At 43.4% G+C, this 21,423-nt stretch overlaps 2 protein-coding genes across 2 annotated transcripts; both read left to right on the top strand.

The window, feature by feature from the left end:
* Positions 1-151: 151 nt before the first annotated feature.
* On the top strand, positions 152-5,122 carry LOC135487181 (integumentary mucin C.1-like). Its single transcript, XM_064770666.1, has 8 exons — positions 152-266; positions 686-862; positions 1,240-1,422; positions 1,717-1,893; positions 2,184-2,366; positions 2,986-3,525; positions 3,834-3,930; positions 4,375-5,122. The coding sequence occupies exons 1-8, from the start codon at positions 212-214 to the stop codon at positions 4,610-4,612; spliced, it is 1,650 nt and encodes a 549-aa protein (XP_064626736.1). The 5' UTR covers positions 152-211; the 3' UTR covers positions 4,613-5,122.
* A 775-nt stretch (positions 5,123-5,897) lies between these two features.
* On the top strand, positions 5,898-20,292 carry LOC135487165 (CUB and sushi domain-containing protein 3-like). Its single transcript, XM_064770620.1, has 25 exons — positions 5,898-5,961; positions 6,523-6,726; positions 7,449-7,796; positions 7,997-8,194; positions 8,512-8,844; positions 9,105-9,305; positions 9,896-10,231; positions 10,564-10,767; positions 11,038-11,223; positions 11,422-11,622; positions 12,234-12,431; positions 12,729-12,950; positions 13,201-13,404; positions 13,876-14,079; positions 14,427-14,630; positions 14,920-15,123; positions 15,634-15,831; positions 16,060-16,263; positions 16,675-16,875; positions 17,118-17,321; positions 17,736-17,933; positions 18,243-18,440; positions 18,741-18,791; positions 19,208-19,304; positions 19,626-20,292. Exons 1-25 carry the CDS (start codon positions 5,904-5,906, stop codon positions 19,756-19,758), a joined length of 4,989 nt encoding a protein of 1,662 aa, XP_064626690.1. The 5' UTR covers positions 5,898-5,903; the 3' UTR covers positions 19,759-20,292.
* Positions 20,293-21,423: the final 1,131 nt, after the last annotated feature.

Raw genomic sequence — 21,423 nt, 5'->3', positions numbered from 1 at the left:
GTGCGACATGCGCCTGGTTTTTTGGCATTTTTTCATCATTCTTGTAGAACACCGTCAAGTGGCACATGACCGATGGCATCACTGAATTGATCGATCCTCTTAATTGTCAAGCAAGGTCAAAGATTTCACCATACTAGCACATGATCACAATTTGACCCATGCACTTTTTCCCTGTGTGTCGGAGGATTTAATCACACCACTTTACTATAGTATGCATCCTTCTGTTCCTATTATATTGCTGGTACTTTTTACTGTAACCACCAATGGTAAGTAATAGGCTATGAGGTGTTACAGAATGCATTTGACACTTTTGATTGAGAAAGATTTATTTCGGAAACCGTTGCAGTCACTATAATATGGCCATCTTAAATTTTATATGGCTCTGCTCCCACTGCGGCTACGTCCTTGCTAGCGAAATTTTTGCGTACATTCGACCTCAGATAGATCAAATAAACTTCTTATTTTTGCTGATAGCTTTAGATTCAATGCTTAGTTACCAAGTTTAGTAACCAAGGTAATGGCGTCACCGACTGCTCAACTCACCAGTCCCGACGGTCGATTCACAAGTCACGTATTCGGCCAAGTATAACAACAGTGCCTTTAGCTTGTATGACGGTGCCAGTCGAATGGGACAGGAGTGGAAAGGGTAGGCATCTAGATAAAAACCGTTTCATTTCTTTTGTAGCTTCCACTTGTCAGCCGCTTTCCCAGCCTGAGAATGGCTCCATCGACAACTTGGCAACGTCGGTCGGTTCGAAGGTCACTTATTTCTGTAATAAGGAGTTTACTCTGTCTGGCGGTGACAGTGCGAGGACATGCCAGTCGGATGGGATGTGGAGTGGAAAGGCACCAATTTGCACACGTGAGTTATAACTTAGAGTAACCAACCTTAGGTTGTTGAATCAGCCGAGTTTATTCGTATACAACAACTTCTCATACTGCCTACGTTTCTTCTAAAATACCGGCATTACCCAAGTTAGACTATAGGCAATGCTTCTTACCCGAAAGGACGGACACCCGATTCAGTTGCGAAGATGGAATGCCTCACAGGTTACAAAATGAATGGAGACAGTGTAGGAACGAGACTTGGAGTGGAGACAGATGCCATATTGTCAGCGTATTAAGTAGCCTATACATCGCTGCTATAAGAGAAAGGAGCTAAACTAGGAAGTTGCGAGTTTGTCTTGATTTTATAATTTAGGCTGTGCTGAAATAAACTGCTTGTTTTCTCGTGTGCAGAAATCCAATGTCCCACACCGAAACCCGTCCAGAATTCCTACCTCAATTCAACAGACAGAAATAATGTTGGGAGCAAGTTGACGTACACATGCCTCAACGATGGCTTCACCATGACGGCCGGTGACAAGGAGAGAGTATGTCAGAAGACTGGGACGTGGAGTGGGGTTCCACCCACATGCACGCGTAAGTTATAAAACTTCATTCAGACTGGGGCAAATAACTTTACTCTGACAAGATGTACATGTACTTCCAGTGGGACTTAAAACCGCTGAGATTCTTGAACCTCCGTCAGAAACATCAGTAGCTAGGGCCTACTGGTCATGCCATCCAAGGCTCCTACCCCCACTTGGAAGCTATAACTGCATTAGGAGAGGCAAGCAAGAATGCGCGAACACACACAGGTGATCACATATCGCATTACATATAATAATGATATTAAAACCACGGACTTCATCCACATTATCTTACTCGTTTCAGCAATAACGTGTGGAAAATTGGACCCGCCATCGAACAGCTACATCAGCTACACCAACCTGCACTATGCGCACAGCAAAGCTTCCTTCAAGTGTCGGGATGGATTTGGGCTTAGGGGTCCTAAGATGAGAGAATGTCTACCAAGTGGCAAGTGGAGTGGGTCATCACCAATGTGTCTCCGTAAGTCATTTCTTCATCACTTCATCTTATTCTCTGATACTAGCGATTAGGATGCAAGATCAAGCATATGTCCGGGTGATTGAACACCGACACCACAATGTGTGAACTTCTCACTCCTTGCCACTCAAGCCCACAAGGAGGGGTGTACTGTGATATCGTACGTCAGAGCAAACTAGATCTGCAAATATACGTGATGACGCTGATAATGAAATCATGAAATCCCACCCGCTAATGTCATAACGTTACCTCCCTTTAAAATTATTCAAAAGCAACGTACCGTTCTTTTGCAGGAGTGTGCGCTAACACGATCAGAGTCCCTAAGTTTGGAACTGTGGACCGGTTATCTCATGGGGGACTGTTCGCCGGTGATACCGTCACCTACAACTGCCGTTTTGGTTACAAGCTAGTCGGGAATGCAAAGCAAGTGTGCGGCAATGATGGGAGCTGGATTGGTACTCCACCAATCTGTGAACGTAGGTCAATGATATTATCACTGCAGACGCAGCTGTTGTTATAGAGTCTTTTAAGGTATTTTTACCTACTATTGGGAAGAAATAATTTGCTTAGTGCGATGCCCAGCCAAGCTAATATGATAGTAAGAGATGCTCAGATGGACGACAAATTGATATGCTACACTGTGTTATGCAGTGTTACATTTGTTTAATTTAGCGCAGGGCCTAGTTATACCAGACACGGACCTCCAACACCCGAGCCCTAAGAAACATATGAGTATAGAGAAATAATAACCATATGTAATGGATCATGATCAATTTCAACTCATGTGTCAACTCGAACTGGTCAGTGCCGGTAAGGTGGTTCCCATAGTTTCCATGCCCTATATGGCACATATCTGACCTTTGAAATTGCGTTCGTATATGGGATGCCATTCATTTTAAAGCCTCATATCATAACAACTGCAGATGGATTGTGTAGAGTTTTTAACCAATGAAGGTGGCCATTTACTGTCGTATGAAGTAATCGGGAAGCTTATCTTTTAACATTTCTCAGTAGACTGAGCTATTTGCAAAGCTCTCCGGACTCAATTAAACGTGAATTGCACTTTGCTCTCACTTCTTTACCTCTTCATTTTAGCTCCCACGACAACAACCATATCAACCGCTACAACTTCAACCACTACAACTTCTACTACCACACCTACCACCACGACAACGCCTACCACTACCACCTCTACCACCACCACAACGCCTCCTTCCACCACGGCAACGCCAACCACAACCACCACGACAACGCCAACCACTACCACTACGACAACGCCAACCACTACCACCTCTACCACCACTACAACGCCTCCTTCCACCACGGCAACGCCAACCACTACCACCTCTCCCAACACTACAACGTCTACCACTACCGCCTTTAACACCACTGCTATCACTACTAAAACTACAGCGCCTAAAGACACAGCTAGACCACCATACTCTACCACCCTTACCACAAAATCTACCACTCGGCAAAGAACACGATCTACTACCATCGCCACTGTTATCACTCCGACCTCACTTACGTCGAGACCATCGATACCAAGCAAGCAGACGATAGCATCGACGCAACAAGCAGACCAAGTCATTTCCATCGGTGGCAACCCAAATTCTGGCGCACAACACAAAGATGGTAGATATTTTTTGGTAGAAAGTGTAAGGCATTATCTAGTTATCAGATACCAACCCTTGACAATTTCAGTGACAGAAGTATGCCTTTTGTATCAGTAAAAGTTTTTATTAAAAGACTATTTTGATAATTTTGAAAGGACTTCAGTTGGCATTTATTTGAACAAAAGAGAACAGCCGAACTAACATAACTGATATGTTATCGCCTCCGTCTTTGCCTATCGCAAGAGAGCGAGCTTTATGCTGTGATGAATAGCGGAGGGACTTCAACATGTTCGTGTCTAAACCAAATTACCTTTCTTGACTTTGCAGAATCGCCTTCGAACTTGCCACTGATAATTGGAGCAACAGTCGGCGGCTTGCTTCTGGTTGCAATAATTCTTACTGCTATCATTGTCTTTACAAAAAGGTACGTGTTAAAACATGCACTCTTCCGATCCTTCGGACTAAATGACTTGCCATTATACTTACGTCACTGATACTACTGTCTTTTTCATAATCACGAGAATATCCAATGCTAAGAGCAGAGTTCCCTTTTTCACTCCAGTGGTCAAACCAGCTGTCTTCAGTCCTGCCACCGTGGAGGCAGAAACAAATATAATTTCATGAGAATAATTTTCTGGTTATTATCGTGTATCTCGTTTCGGAGCAACTCAGTATTTTTTGCAAGAACTTTTGCTATATGTAAAGTAAACATCTTACTGATCTTGAGAAGAACATACTCCTGTCCAAAAAATCACGGGGTCTTTGGGTTGGCCTTCAAAACATAAATTGCAGGTCACTGTTATTGATAGCGAAAATAGAATTACCGTCCTGGATTTCTAACAAATTTTCCATTCTTTTCATATTCTAGGAACCAGCCTCCACCTCCAGGCGCCCAGAAATTCGAAAATCCAGATGACGCTGATAACAATCTCAAGATAGACATTGGGCGACAATCCGTCATGTTTGAGAAAGCTAAAGACGACTGGCGCGCTAACCCCACTTATCGGGACACGGACGACATTATTGATGACGAAGGTGTTGATATTGAATATCAAGATGATAACCTGTATGCGAATGCGACATCTTTTCTGAAACCCGATGCGTAGACTGCTTGTTATGATATATATGCCTATACTTACTTAACTGGATTACCTTCGATCAAGGTGGCTTCTCTGTTCTCACAGTAATATTTAATAAAGCTTACTTTCCGCTGAAGTAGCAAAAGCGGGAAACCGCTCGGGTTTCACAGATGTTCGTTCATGAGTTTTGGCAATGGTTACTGGCCACAAAACCTGTGAAAGCGATAAAACCGCCTCGGTAAGCCACTGTAGTGGAATTAGACCTTAGTACTCCCTGTGCCACCATCGAGAGCGCGCTGGGGGTGGGGGCATAAGGATACAAGGCACTGAACTGTATTGTAGATACATTTTATGCGCCGATAGGATTTGCGAAACGATTGGTTACATGATAGAATGTATAAAAATGGAAGAGAAATCATTGTTAGAATTATGGATTCTTTTCATGTTAAGATATTGGTATATGCAATTCCTTGATTGGTAACTGACCAATTAAAACCAGCGAGCTGCAGTTGTGAAATAAAACTCTTATTGGTTCCAGTTTGTTGTTGTTTGTTGTTGAATCTTCTTGTTCGGTCGCCTGCATATCACGAGCAGTTGCTAACAATTTTCACGGGCCTGCATGGGTCACCTGCTAATGATGTCAAGGACTAAACAGATTTCTTATAGCTATCATCCAGCTCTTTGCAAAACGCAATGTGCCAATCTGCTTCCGGTGAAAAGATAAGACCGACCGCTGGGAGGCCCAACCTGGAAAAGAAATTGTTCTGTCAGCTCTATCGAGTTTCTCCTGTAATCGAAGACTCAGAAAATAGGGCATGCCATTTGTGAAAAAGTCGAGGCTATGACACACTACAATTCTCCACCTTCAGATGCCGTATTTATTTTAGTGGGTTATCATTTAGAATCATTAGGAAATCGTTACGTCATAAGGTCAGCCCGTAACTATGGAGCCCAGAAACATTATCGGCCAAGATCCAGTTCAATCCCCTCCAATATGATCAATTGGCCGGTTGACCTAATCTATTGGGTAAACTTCGCACGAAAACGTTTACACAGTTTGATTCTCGTGCTATTAAGTACAATGTACCAACAGGGAGGCGCCGATGAATAGATTTATCAGTTTGAACAAGGTCACAAGGTCATGTCACAGATTTCGTGACCGGGGCTTCTTTGTTATAGTTATTTTAGTTACTGTACTCAACGATAACAAAACAGACCTTTCATCATTAGTCACTACCTTTAGATAAAATGCATCGATATATTGATTTGTTCGTTTCAGAACTAAAATCTAAAATCAAAGCCTATACCTCTGTTCAAGATGGCTTGTATCGTCTCATTGTTGATTCTCCTCTTTTTGAGTGTGGGGTATGGTGCAGGTAGGTAGGGTCGTAAACTTGAGCGATACCTTCAAGTTTATTACTTTATTGTAGGCTGTAATACTGTGGTATCTACCGTATACTAAAGGGGTTTACAAAATAGCAAACTTAGTTATTCTTTCTTGATGATTTGATAACTAATTTGTTTCAAATCACTATTTCTCCCTCAGTGCATGATGTACAATTCGGTTGGACGTCAAATGAATGTACAAATAATTCATTTTTAAATATATTAAGAAGGCCCCTATATTTGAGATGCCTGTCTAAGATGGCTTAAGTTAGCCTTCACTCTTTTTCATCTATGAGTTGTACCAAGTCCTGTCTTTCCTCAGATACGATGTGTTAAGTTGGCCTTCCCGCTGTTCCAGCTGTCCCAAGCATACCAAGTCCGGTCGTCCCTCGAATATGTTCATTTTTAACGGCTTGCCTGTCTAAATGGCTTAAGTTAGTCTTCCCTCTTTTTCATCTGTGAGCTGTCCCTGATCCTGTGTTCCCATAGATATGATCATTTCTAACGAGGTCCCTGTCTAAGATGGGTTTAGTAAGTCATCTCTGTTTCAGCTGCGGGTTGTCCCCAGTCTGGTCTTCCCACGGACATGATCATCTTGAATGCGCAGCCAGTCTACGACTTCAATTTTGTTGCCCAGATGACCTGTCCACACGGTATGAAGATGATCAGTGGGTCCACGGCCCCCCAGGAGTGGAAATGCAACACAGCTGGCAGGTGGAATATGATAGGTCCTATGGACTTTTGCACCGTGATTGGTAAATACATGTATACCAGACTAGAATATTAGTTGCATCCCGAAGGTGCAATCGACCAAACTAACCAAATTGGAAGTACATGTAGTTGGATCCTGGTGAATTCACTCATAAGAGCCTATCCAAATCAAATACGGATTGTGAACATGAGACAAGACCATAATAGATTTTTTAAGCCTTTTAGCAGTTAAATTGTCAATGCATGAATGTTTGACCGCGACGCATCAAATACTGCGTGGGGTTGTGATTCTAAAATTTTCATATGATATTCTGGACAGTCGGGCAGGTAAAGGCTGGTAGTTGACCACGGAAATTTTTTGATAGTCGACAAATTGGACAGACGTTTATATTTCCACTCTTTTCCGCCAACTGGCAGAAAAATCTCAAAACACGCCCCCTATTGCCAAATTAGCAAAACTCAAAATTAATTTTTTCATCAAATAATTTCTTTATATCTGTAGACTTGCCACACCAAATGTCTTTTCAATACCTCTCCAAATATGCACTTGACAGTTAAAAACACACTCGCGTCTAATTGTCTCACATCGTCAACATAGCAACCTCAGTAGCATGTCATGAATTGCAATCATCGTCTACATAACAAGCTCAGTAGCATGTCACCTCGTTCCCTTCCGCACAATAGTGGAGCAATTTTCACCTTTTATTGCCTGTATTCTGTGAGCATTTGCGCTAGGTTTATACTGCCGTTCATCTATTCTACGCAGGAAGGTGTGACTATCACTTGACTCTACCTTCCGGCGATATAAAAAGCCCGGGATTCCCAGTTGGAATGAGGGGGCCACTTCACTGTAGGTGGGACATCGAAGTGAAACACGGTCAGAGGATCCATCTCGAGGTGAAGGAAAGAGAGTACTCCTGCGCTATCAAAGCCAGCCTCGCCATTGATCTGGAGCCGTGGATGAGGCCCGACACCCCAATCGAACTCTGCCACTCTGGGACCCTCAAACCATTGGCAAAGAGTGTATATGAATCGCATTCTAGTACAGCCTTGGTGACGGCAAGAAAACCTTACGATAGGGCGTCGCAGAAGGGGTTTTGGATAACATATCTAGGTGAGTACTTACCAATGAACAACATGCTTCTACCCACGGGAAATTAAATGGGACCAGTATATTAAAGTTGACTGCTCCATCCGGTGACATAAAGAGTCCTGGATTCCCAATTGGAATGAGGGGCCACTTGGCTGCTCCTGGAACATCGAAGTTGAGCCAGGCAAGAGAATATTTTACCCTTTCTACCCTCTTCATTGTAGCTGTTGGTTGCCCCGAAGCTGACCTGCCTTCAGGCATGATAGTGGACAATGCAGTTGACGTGTACGACCATGGCTATCTAGCCCGTCTAGTCTGCAAAGAAGGTCAAGAACTACCATCTAGAAGTAATTCGTTGGAATACAGATGCAATGAGGATAACACGTGGAAGGTGGTTGGATCGAAGGAAAAATGCATGCCAAGTAGGTGTCGTTAGTTGCCCGCTGTAAACACGTTTGTCTTCGCGCATGTTGGCCATTTCGATGAGATCTTCGCATGCCGCTATACAGTCAAAAGCGGTGACCTTCATCATCGTTTTCAAGGGGAAGCAGGATAAAAAATAACTCTGCGGGATATACCGAGTTTAGTCAATACGCTGCTCCAAACATCAGCTGAAAAAAGCCTTTGTAAGAAGTAGAATTTAGAGAACTAATATTCGCCAAATAACATGCTGTTCGTAAGGAAGCCAGTTTCTGGTTATCTAAACTATTGCTTAGTTCTCCATTCATATCCAATACAGAGAGATGCATCTATGACCTGACTGGACCTTCCGGTGAAATCAAAAGTCCGGGCTACCCGACCCCATTGACGGACTCAATTGATGGCTGCACCTGGCTCGTGATGGTAGAACCTGGCCAGAGGATCCACCTCGTGGTCAAGGAAAGAGACCTCCGCTGTAATGTGGCCAACTTCACCCTTGATCTGTACGACGGTAAACCGATGAATCTATGCCACAAATGGATGAATAAGCCATTAAATCCTAATGAATTTAACTCTGTGGCTAACAAGGCGTCTGTCTACTGTAAAAAGCATTCAAGCGACCCGATGAAAGGATTTTATATCACATATAAAGGTAAGAAACAGTCTAGAAGGTTGATTAACTCGTCCATACATTTTCAGACGTGGGGCGACCTGTGCCCTTTAATTTCCCGAAAACGTCCAACAGATGGATATGAAATCCTAGAAACGGCCACTAAAAGGCAGCTTATGCACACCGGAAATATATCAAATAAAACAAATCGCTTCAATTCTCTGTCCATCAGTGAAGCAAGGAATGCCGTGGTTTCCCCATGGCACAGTATAGAGTCCGACGCTCTTCTCCTTCTTTTACAGCTGTTGGTTGTGAGAAGCTAGATCTTCCCCCGGGAATATTTGAAAACGAAGCCACGGTCTACGACCCGGGGTACGTCGTTCGACTGAAGTGTCCGGCTGGAATGGAGCCGCAGTATGGTTCCAACGATCCGTTTGAGTGGAAATGTGGTGATGACAACAGGTGGACGAGGGTGGGGACACATGAACTTTGCATTAAACCAGGTACAAATGTGAATCTTATGTTTGTTCTTTTTCTTCGCTTGGGCATCATCACCATCGATAATAGGGAGATTGAGATCAGGGAATTATCACGGATTCTTATAAGTACATGTACATGTACACGGGTAGAAATGTACACAAAATTCATCCTCTTTCTACGGAGTTTTATCCGGATACGTATGTTATCAGCCTTCTTATTATTATCATCTACTTGTTTTTCTTCATCGTCTTCTTTTTTCTCCTTTTCTTTAGAATCCGATTTTAGAGATCAGTTCAAGTAGAGATATATATTCTGAATATTGCCTGACCTTGGTGGTTAAAGTAGCCTACGTAGTGACATCGTCTTCTACTATCTACCATACATACTGCAGCGTGCATCACTGCAGTTTGAAGCATATTCTCCTTTATACCTTGGTCACTCATGCACAATTTATTCTCTAAGATCTCAGCCAAGGCGGATATCTCAAATACAGAATGCTCAGTGATTCTCTCCTATTTCTGGTCAGTGGCATGGCCCATCCATATCTTTATTACGATTCGTTCCATTGTTTAATCATTTGCTTCTTACGTCGATGTTCTTATTTTTTCCACAGTTATCGTGCACCAATTCCTGACAGCGCGGTTTGCCGAAATAAGAAGTCCAGGCTACCCCAACCCACTGACTTTGCGAGAAGACCATACCTGGACCATCAAGGTGGAGCCTGGTCAGAAGATCCGATTTGAAATCAAGGAGAGAGAGTACCGTTGTAACAACTCTACTCTCATGCTTGACATGTTCCACTTTGGCCGGATACCTCTCTGCGTTCCTTGGGATCAACCGACAGAATCTTTGATGAAGACCGAGTATGATTCTCAGACCAATGGTGCTGAGATTTTCGCTAGGAGCTATCCATGGGACCCTTTGAAGAAGTTTATAATAGCCTACAAAGGTGAGAGAGACATGAAACATGGGTTGGAAATAAAACTCTTCCACGACCTGACCGAGTTTATTCGTTTCCTTCCCTAAGAGCTAAACCCAATTACTATAGAAAGGACACTTCTGAAAGATTAAGTTTGGCGACACATCATCTTTGGCGATTGGATTGTAAATAAAGTATGCACCGTCTCTTTAGCCTCAGATATTGTTTGCATCCCAACTTTAAGGAAGTGTAGCTTCAAAGCTATTTAAAAACACATAATTTCTCAGCGCCTAGCATAAAACTCGAGTTCATGATTTTTGTCCTAAGGGCCCGGTATCCTAATGTTTCTTTCTCTGTTTTAGCCGTTGGTTGCCCCACCTCTGGTCTACCTTCAGACACGATGATAACCCCAAAGGGCCTGGAATCCAGAGACACAGACTACATCGTCCACGTTGTATGCAAGGAGGGGTTCAGGTTGGCCTCTGGATCCCATGCGCCTCTGGAGTACAAATGTAACGCTGATAACACGTGGACGAGGATGGGAGGGAATGACACATGCATTTCAAGTAAAACCTTTTTTAAATTACGGCTTCTAGCTCAGAAAAATCGTATTGAAATAGCTTTTCCAAGCTTCCACCAGTGTTTAGTTTAAGAACACTGTTGATATGACGTACATTTTACCCAGTTTCGTTTGAGCTACAACTTTGTGAATAAGAACATTGCTTGGAGAGGGTTTTTTTCTGAAACAGACCCCTGACTGAAGAGATCGTTGTCGAAAGCAGTTTCATTGTTTTACTTATTTTTTAAAGGTCACTGGTGACTGATGCTCTTTTCAGTTGTGAATTGTACAACTCCTTCTAATAAAATCCTCCATGGTTTCCTGACTGGCACTTCTGGTTTCAATGCCAGCTATCGTTGCACCTACGGGTTCTACTTTGATGTCGCCCGGACGAAGAACGAGATGAATATAACATGTGGTACGGATGGTGTGTGGAATAAAAAGGAGCTAAGCTGCCAATACAGTAAGTAGGCGCCTCGTACAGTTATGACACCCGTTCATTTGTTTTCACCATCGATTCTTGTCACCTCCGTCAGGGTGAAGAAGCGACGAAGGGCACATTTGGTTCAACATTTTGTTTGTTTGCTTATTACCTTAGACCTACGTTCCAACTGCAAACGTAACAAGATGTGGTACAGCCAAACCCTTCATTGCTTTGCAGATGCTACATGTAGATCACTTCCCGATGATCATATCGAGAATGGCATAAGAATAAAATACACCGGCAATTCACTGGAGGATACTGCAGTCTACCAATGCAGGTATGGCTTCTTCCTCGATGCGGGACTCACCGTCAACTCGACGCAGTTGGAATGTGAACCGGATGGAACTTGGACGGAAGGAGTCCCAGCTTGTGATTATGGTGATTACAGTTTTTCATAGCAAGCTCCCTTTTAAACACACCGCTCCACTTTAAATGGTTCTTCGCCAAAATCCTTGGCCATAACAAGTGCCGTCCTTCTCCATACATAGTACCATTCAGTTACTCTCTGGACAAAGAATGGGATCAACACCCGAATACACTTTTTCAAACATCTTCGCCTCATTTTTTACTCGCACAAATTGACCTCAGCTTCTGGCAGCGCTGAATGGTGCGGCGACTACTAGTTACTTTCTCATAGAGCATGCAGACTATGTCCCTGCCTTGTGATAACAATTATGTAAGACTCATTACTGATGGTGGTATGTTTTATCAGTAAAGAAAAGTCTCAATTCCAATAGTCTTATATTATACCAGTCACCGGACTGCGACATCATTATCATGTCCGTCATGGATATGCTGCGAAGTGTGACGCTTGATTAAGACACATAGGAAGGAATTTGTGTCGTCTGTGAGATTCAGTCGAATGAATGTGACGATTGCGATAATATCTATGGTATAGATCATCAAAAACCATCCAGATCAAGATGTGTATTGAGACATTCTCTCAATGTTTTACAATCTCTATCGAATCAAACTTTATTTTCCCCCAGCTGTTTCCTGTCCCCAACTTTCCCACCAGGCGAAGAATGCCTTTATTTTTGACCAGACCGGACACAACCCACGAGACAACGCCACCTATCGGTGTATTGATGGTTTCTTTGGTGACGAGAGCAGGACGATCACGGAGCTGTCAGTCATGTGCCAAATTGACGGGACGTGGAACGGCTCGCTCCCAGAATGCAACTACGGTATGTAACTGATTACTAAGTAATAAACATAAAGGGCGGCCCATCGCCGATTTATCAGCAGCTCAGTTTGTGGTATTTCTTATATCAGTGAATCGAATAAATCATTACACAGTATTGCTTGTATAAATCCAGACATAGTAGAAGATTTTTTTGGAGATCATCTTTCTCCATTACACTCCCCTACCTTTACTCTTGCAAGGCAAATTATTCCTGCAAGGAATCATGTCTAATTGCTTTCAGTTACTGGCACAATAGCCTGCAAAATAAAACAGTCATATTGGCAAAATTGAATTTCAGCTGCTATTTGCCCCGACCTACAAGATCCGGTCAATTTTCCATTTTGGCACTTTGTAAACCGCTCCCGTTACGACGGTCATTCCCTCGGGGACAGGGCAACCTATAATTGCCTTCATGGCTTTGAGATGTACTTCGTTGACGGGACCAATGCGAGTGTGGTCGAAACTGAATGTCGGTCAGATGGGACATGGAGTCGTGAGATCACGATGTGCAACCAAGATAGTAAGTATTATAACATATACCAGATAAGGTGAGAATGCGAGGTGCTGATTCAGTCCACAAATGAATAAGCGAGCCCACCTCCAAAAGATCCGCTCCACTCAATCGCTAAGAGGTAATTCGTCGACGTCAATGGGAGTTTTCTTCTCGAAAGGACACAACGATTAAAGCACTTACCATGTCCGTAGCCGCCTTTACAGTTGCAGCCATTACAGGCACCATGTATTAAAGAGCCTTTTCATATTTAATACAGTTCCGAAATGTCCCATCCCGAAGCTTTCCGGTCTAATCACTAATGGATTTACGAAAGATCTCACAGGAAATAGCCCCGGAGATACCGCCACCTATCAGTGTGTCCCGGGATTCTTCTTCGATGAGAAGAGGACTCAGACAGAGAAAGTGTTAACCTGCACAGGAGCTTCGACATGGAATGCTCCAACACCATCATGCATATACGGTGAGATACTAATCTTCCAAAAACACTGCTTAATTCTTCAGCGTTCTCATCACTGATCACAGTCCCTATCAAAATATCAAGAAATCTTACGGGGGTGTGCTGCCACAATTAATCCCCGCTGGGCGTAACCTGCATGTTCAAGTTAATGGAGCAACGTGAGAAGGATATCAGAACCCGCTTCTCCATACAAGTTTCCCTTTCTATTTTTCGCTGCACAAAGAACACAGCTGATGGTTGTAAAAGTGTCATCATTCTCCATACATGTTCCCCTCCCGTTACTCCCTTACAATATTTATTTAGTTGGGTCAATTGCCAGCACGTCATTTTTCTTGTCGTGTAGACGGCATGACTGATGAACTGTTATGTACTTTGTACTGCATGAATGATGATCAACCCCTCTAGTAACAATCCTCACTGAGATGCTAGCGAGCCTGTCACAGACATAAAACACCTTTTCATAATTTTTTTCAGCTGCCATTTGTCCCGAACTCCCCGCCTTCCTCTCAGCACACCGGACACGCTATGACGGCCGCTACCTTGGAAACCAGACCACCTTCACGTGCTATGACGGCTTCTTCATGTTCTTTGCTGACGGCACGAACTCGAGTGTTGTCAATATCCACTGTGGAGCCGATGGAAAGTGGAGCCGAGAGATATCCGCATGCAGCCCAGTAGGTAAGAAAATAATGTAAGGGTGTAAGAGTGTGGTGCACTCATCTTAAAATAAGAGGCAAGCAGCACAGAGCTCTGCTGTCAGCATACCAATTATGCCTTGTATGAGCAAAGATAACTGATGATTTAGGCATGTGTTATAGGTAACACACGTGGTTAAATCGAAACTTCTCCTTTACTGAGTTTTGAATAAAATCCTTGTTATCAACAGTCGCTGCTGATTATTGCAAGAGAATTTGAGAGAATTGTGAGAGAATGAAATAAAATCCTGTTTTTTTTCCTGGGTTTCTGAATTAAGTCACGAGGAACATGTTCATATACGTCGCTTATCCTCTTCTTTTAATATGTAGTTCCATTATGTGACGTGCCGAGGCTGTCAGGCACAACTTTCAACGGAATTCTCTACGAGGGCACTGGGAATCACCCTGGAGCGAACATGACCTTCAAATGTGACCATGGCTTCTTCTACAACGAGGAGAGAACGCTCACAGAGAAGACGTTGGTTTGTAATGGCAATGGCAGTTGGAGCAGTATGATACCGTCATGCAAATATCGTGAGTAATTAAACGTGCAGCATGCAAGTAGGAGTATAACTACAGGCATAATGAGTTACCTGTTCATATAAGCGTTGGTGTGACCGATCGAAATGCCATCCGCGAAATACCATTCTTCGTTTCGATTTTCGTTTATTAGCATTATTATCCACACAAAACCAATTCACAACTTTCTTCAAGTGTTTTATTTTGAGTCGTCCGATCGTATTGACCAACTAGAAGCCCCGAATCCTTTTGCCGGTGCTCTTTTTAAAAGAAATTGGTGACGGTTGAAATATTTTATTTGCAGCCATCAGCTGTCCAGAGCTCCTTGCTGTAAAGTCGGCGAACCGCACGCGCTATGACGGCCACTCTCTCGGTGATCGGGCAACCTACAACTGCAACAACGGGACCATGATGCACTTCACTGATGGTATTAAGAAGGATGTGGTTGAAATTGAATGTGAATCTGATGGGAAGTGGAGTAGGGACGTAGCTGACTGCAGGGCAGACGGTAGGCTTGTAAAAACCAATGGAAATGACGCTTGTAATGAACTTCAGTCCCACTGCTTCCCGAAGACGCCGGGTCCCTGGACTAATAACATAAATTAGTGACCAACCGCAGTGGCACACAACAAACGCTGACACACAAAGAGGACTGCAGATTGATGGCCGAAACGTCTGACTACCACGAGTCATGCAAATGTTGTGCTTTTTAACACTGAAATGATTGCGCATAACCGATAATACACTGACCTTCCAGTTTGATTCCGTCTCAGATTATATCAAATAGAGTATGCAATCCACCGCAAAGGGCCCTCGCCTGCACCACGCAGTACCAACGCCGGTGAAAACAACATAATAGAATGATAACTTTACTTCAGATTCGCTGGGTGACCTACATCTCTGTCGTCGACAATCTGTAGAAGTCACACAAAAAACATTACGGTCACATTGACGATGTTGATTGAGTATTTTCAAATCGTTCCTATTTATTTTAGCGTACTATTTATCTCGTTTGCAGTACCAGAATGTGTTATCCTCTCACATACGACCACAAACGGGTTCATCGTGGACTTGACCGGAAACCACCCTGGCGACACTACCACCTATCGGTGTAACATGGGATTCTTCTTCGACCAAGAGAGGAAACAGACGGAAAAGACGTTGACGTGTAAAGGCGATGAGAGTTGGGATGGACCAATGCCTTCTTGCGCATATCGTAAGTATACCCTGGTGGTGATGTACATGTACGAAACAGCAAGATAGATCCGCTAGGAGGCGCTACGCAACATAAACATAGACATAAATAAATGACTATTTGACAATAACCCAAACATTTTCAGCAACCCCAATTTCAAAAACCTACAGCATTCGCCAAAAAGGCTTTCCTAAAAACTTAAATTTGAAAGGTAATAAATAATTCAGCAATACTGTACTCCTTTCTCAGCCATCGAGTGTAATGATCTCACCAATGTCCAGTGGCTCAACCGTACACGTTATGAGGGTCATTCCCTGGGCGACAAAGCGACCTTCAGCTGCCCAAAGGGACAAGCAATGTTTTTCGTAGACGGAACGAACTCAAGTGTTGTGGACATAGAATGCAACGCGGATGGAAAGTGGAGCAGGGAACTATCAATATGCAGAGTAGATGGTGAGTGGTTCGTTATAATTCAGGAAGTTCACTTCCTTTTGAGCCAAATACCAATTGAGAAGAGACCGTTGTTTGATTACTTACTATCCAGCATATCATTTAATTCTTCATTCCCTAACATGCCTTACAATAACAGATATACTTATGTCTGTGTATCATTAGCAGGTAGGGATTAAACTCCAGCGCAACTTTCAGAAGTGGCCGGGTGAATCTATATAGCTTCATTCTACGAGAAGTACTTCGACACTTTCTTCGCCTGATTTCCCTGCTTGTGGCCGTATTCTGAAACTATGACTGATACACATATAGTAAACGTGACCTGATTTAAGTCCGAGCATCTCAGCTATGAAAGTGTGATTATTATAATGCACTATCCTGCTTAGGATGACGTGATATTTGTTCGGGTTTCAGCTCCAAAGTGCCCAATCCTGTCTCACTCCATCGAACAAGGGTTCATTTATGACGTTACCGGAAATAAGCCTAAGGATATCACCACCTATCGGTGTAATATGGGATTCTTCTTTGACGGTTTGAGAACGCAGACAGAATACACGCTGACATGCAGGGGAGACGGCAGTTGGGACGGGATAGAGCGACCAACATGCAGATACCGTGAGTGTCAATTTTCATCTTTGTCTTCAATTATTGGTGGCGTCCCTCCACAAATACTTGTATTTTTTCCACTGAAACATTTGAGGATTGAAAAACACCTGGATTAATACAGTGAATTGGTCTGTAGTCCAAGGTCTGAAGCGTTATCAATACCGGTTCCCCGAACCAATCTATATCACGGATTATAAAACCTGAAAACGTGATGCTTGCCATATTTATCAGGTGCTCCCTTTTATGTCCAGCTATTTTATGTCCGGACCTTCAGAATGTCCACATGGCCCAAAGCACCCGGTACGACGGTCATTCCCTCGGTGACCAAGCTATCTTCACCTGCCATAATGGCTTCTTCATGCACTTTGAAGACGGCACAATGGTGAGCAAGATCCAGATAGAATGTGAGGCGGATGGAAAATGGAGTAAAGAAATTACTTTCTGTACCAGTAATAGTAAGTAGTCTGTCCCAGTTCATAAATAAAACAACGCGAAGACAGCCTCGGGGTAATCTGAATTTTATCTGTTAGATTCCTGTCACAGACATCGGTGGTGGAACGCGGGGCCACCTTCCCAAGAAGCGTGTTTTAAGGCAGATTTTGGTCGTTAAATGGCAAGAAGGTCTCGCTATACGTCCTGTGGTATTACCATTAAGAATGTCTTTCCACCATTACATGTACCTTCATTATCAACGACGATGTGCGCAATTTCGGTAGCCCTGGTCAATCGAAATGTTGGGGAGAGTGCATTAGCAACGTAACCCTCTTGTGATTATGTCGTCTCAGGACACTTGATCTTGATCTTTGTCGTTATGTATTGAAAAGGAATAGTCGGTTTTCTTTCAATTATCAACGTATCATTGACTGCAGTTCCAGTATGTCCGACCCACGCCCGTGACGTCACACATGGGTTACTGGTAAACGTGACCGGGAACCACCCAGGGGACAACAACACCTATCAATGCAATAACGGTTACTTCTTGGACGAGGCGAGAACGCAGATAGAGAAGACACTGACTTGTAAAGGTGACGGGAGTTGGAACGCTAATCGACCATCATGCGAATATCGTGAGTATCCGGGGGAAATGGGCCTCGCTTACACAACATGCTATTTATTCTAATTCTAATAAAGAATTCTGGGATTTGCGATGGCAAGTGTAGGGTTCAACTTCTGTGAATTGTCAAATCAAAACTGCCGACCATTAAGAAATGCATTTTAATGCACTTCTTAAAAGAGGACCAGATTTGTGATAGCCGAAAATGACTGTAAGGTTTTGCAAAAGCTCAAGAGAGTGCAACTAGCTACTGAGCCCGCTTTGGAGCCAATTTATTCTGGTCTCTTCGATAATTTGATAAAACTCAATTTATGTTTCCCAGCGGCACTTTGCCCCAACATTGATAACATCCCAAATGCCATCAAAGTACGCTCTGACGGCAATACCTACGGCGACGAGGCTGAGTTTCATTGCAAGGCTGGCTTCATCTTCAGCACGGGGAAGAAAGACAACTTCGTCATACTTGAATGTGAGGCTAATGGGAGATGGAGTCGGAATATCTCGGAGTGCATCACGGAAGGTGAGTGGGTTTGGTTTTGGAGATCATGAGAACTATTTTGCCGTGTGCTCTATTACGAGGTATCTGACATCAAACTCTGTTGTAAAGCTGAATACCGATATCCGCACCGTCATAAACGAGAGCTTTCAAACGTATGGTCATGTCGGTAGGTTCTGACGATTCCGAACAATTTCAGCCAACCCTAAAAATGGGCGCACTTGCTGACTTGCGCACTTTGTCTGACATTTCAGAATATTCTATGTAAAAGTTGTCGTGTCCATGATTGTTTCAAAATCTCACTGTTATTACATTTCATTCCAGAAGAGTGGGAACGAATAGAGAGCGCTAAGCTGGGTGCAAACAGGTCGAGTGGTAGGTTAAGTATGCTTCATAGCAAGACATAAGTCACCGAGCGTTCGGAGTACAGTTGCAGTACAAAATTAATGGGTGACTTTGTCGTTCAAAAGTGTGTCTGTCAGTTGGAACAGTGCCTGGTGGTGCTCTCTAGGCTACTATCGTCCACAAACATCACTGTGGCCGATGAGATACGTCTTGTAATATTAAAGGAAAGAAGTATCCATTGAACATATTCCTTATATGGTGGTCCATTCCAATCCGCCAGGAAAATGTCCACCCTCTATAAGATTAAATCTCGGCCACATTAGTTGGTTCACTTGCCGCTACCCCTACAAAACCAATAACATATTCAAGTAGCGCATTATAGTCGCGGTGAAGAGCACCACATCACGTTGAGTTGTTAAGGTAAAATATTATTTCCTTCATCATAGGGTTAGATCGTGGCAGCACAGCTGGTGTTGTCGTGGGCGTGCTTCTTATTGCTTTGATAGCCCTAGCGGTGGTGGCAGGAGTCATTTACTATAAAAGGTAACTTCATTTGTGATATACATTGAGTTGCATTGTCTGACAATTATACATAGCCTTAGGCAGTATAAAATGTACAGCGTGAAAGTGTGAACCTCTGAACTGTTGGACAGGTTGCACTCAATTGCTGGATCCAATCCGAATAAACATCCATGTCAGACTGCAAATAAGACATTCTCACACGAATATTGAATATATCAACCTTCAACGACCGCAATCACGGTCGATATGTATAATAAAGGTATCAGTCTACCTAAAATGTCTTTGTTTTATTGATGAAATGTTGGCCTACTACAATCTAAATAACATATTTCTCTTCTGAAGGGTTCGTGTTCCCGAAAATAAGCCGACAAGGTTTGAAAACCCAGCTGAAGAGATGACGAGCACGACAGATTCCAATGTTGGACTGAGTGTTCAAAACAAGTCGGCGGCTTACAAGGCAGACAGTAACTTTTAGGGAACGACAAATAACTGTTGGAGAGAATTAGACCGACGTTCAGGCTATATTCCTTTACACATGATGTGCAGAAAGGGGTAATTCCTTTTCTAGTGTTCTTGTGCAGCCGGTGTGTCGACCTCTGAACTCTGATATGTCCAACGAATCAAAAAATTGTCATCTTCTTTCGACAAAAGAGGCTTTTTCAATCGTAGCACGTTCCTTAGTACGTAAGTTTGTCCACAGCGGAGAGGGTGCCGTGCTTTTTATCTGTTTTTGTAAATGTTCCTTTAACTTCCAAGTTGATGTGGAAAAATTTTCAAGGTCAAGTCGAGTTTTCCCAAATGTGGAGTTACCTTTACCTTTTAACAGCTGACTTCCCAAATATGTAGAGACTTTCTTCACGTTTTGACGTATTGCATGTTCGATATTATTCTGTTATTGCCGATTCGGCAATGTTGCGCACACGGATTCCGTATGCGTCATTTTCATGCGCACAAAGGCACATACAGCTGTAGAATGTTTTCGATTGATTAACAGTGATTTGATTTTAGTAAAACGTTAGTGTGATATTGTTTGTAACCCCCCCCCCCCAAAAAAAAGAAGATATTCTTAGCATCCAAGCCCCCAGACTGAAACGAACTGTCGAACAAATTTTACAACGTCAACTGAGACCCACAAACCCTCAAGCCGCCCGGCCCCTCCCTCTATCAACAGATGGCAAATCCCTCGAAAGAATTATCAACTGAAGACATGGATCCCCTCACAAGGACTCCCTTTCATGCCATTGGCAACGCTCTGAACTATTAAGCACCATACACCCAACTTCTCACTTTGCCCATCACACTGAAGCTGAAAGGGTGGATGTCGTCCTGGGTGCCGACAAATGGTACCCAGGTTCGAGATCGATTGGACAATAAGCACCCTGGGTGCCATTGCACTAGACAAACAGCACCCAGCTTCTTTTTGCCTGGCTTACGGATCTTAGGGACGAGGACCTCGTTTTATCTCGCGCCGTGGTGCATATCACATGGGGCAAGGGAGCGTATGTCAACCTCCTCCAGGAACCAATGAAAATCCGTTATTATAATGAGGTAAACAATGACACGTGCTAGTCTTGTAGTTTGCCATCTTCAGGCAGCGATGACTGTGACGTCATACATCAGGTGGGCGTGGGCACGAAATTCTTTCACCCGCGAGTGACTGCATGCTGTTTGACACATTTGTCTTGTACAACCGTTATTAAACAATATACAATGGAGTTCGGCTTAGGCCAAAAAGGTGAATAATCAAGTTATCACATCGTGCTAAATGCTACATTTTAGTCTATTCGATGTTGATAACAAGGTCTAGGCTAGTAGGCCTAAATCGGCTGCTAGCGCTAATTAGGCCCCTCAAGGGCCTAGATGCCAGCAACAGCACTAGGCCTACCATCATCCCGACACGCATCATGTATCATGTCCATCCATATGTGTGTCAAACTGCACTCGGTGCTCTGTGTGTAGGCACTACTAATCGATGTTGTGTTCGGATTTGGAACAATCGGGGGGGGGGGGGCTGAGCAAAAAAACAACATAAAAAGCAAGTTTAGCTGGTCCTCCAAACAACATAGTGTCCTCCAATTGCCCTGTTCCCTTGATAGTCCAGCCCTGCCGGCTGTATGGTGTATATCAACATAGAATACAA

Source organism: Lineus longissimus, chromosome 4 (genome assembly GCF_910592395.1).
Source record: "Lineus longissimus chromosome 4, tnLinLong1.2, whole genome shotgun sequence".
Lineage (NCBI taxonomy): Eukaryota > Metazoa > Nemertea > Pilidiophora > Heteronemertea > Lineidae > Lineus > Lineus longissimus.
Note: the sequence above shows the minus strand (reverse complement) of the source record. Positions and strands in the feature narration are given on the sequence as shown.

What these genes read in the sequence shown, in the direction of transcription:
- LOC135487165 (XM_064770620.1), top strand. Translation starts at nt 5,904, where the DNA reads ATGGCTTGTATCGTCTCATTGTTGATTCTCCTCTTTTTGAGTGTGGGG. An exon ending in GGACTTTTGCACCGTGATTG is followed by an intron (nt 6,727 to 7,448) that starts GTAAATACATGT and finishes TATTCTACGCAG; the next exon opens with GAAGGTGTGACTATCACTTG. An exon ending in GTTTTGGATAACATATCTAG is followed by an intron (nt 7,797 to 7,996) that starts GTGAGTACTTAC and finishes TCTTCATTGTAG; the next exon opens with CTGTTGGTTGCCCCGAAGCT.
- LOC135487181 (XM_064770666.1), top strand. Translation starts at nt 212, where the DNA reads ATGCATCCTTCTGTTCCTATTATATTGCTGGTACTTTTTACTGTAACC. An exon ending in TTTTACTGTAACCACCAATG is followed by an intron (nt 267 to 685) that starts GTAAGTAATAGG and finishes TTTCTTTTGTAG; the next exon opens with CTTCCACTTGTCAGCCGCTT. An exon ending in TGGCGCACAACACAAAGATG is followed by an intron (nt 3,526 to 3,833) that starts GTAGATATTTTT and finishes TTGACTTTGCAG; the next exon opens with AATCGCCTTCGAACTTGCCA.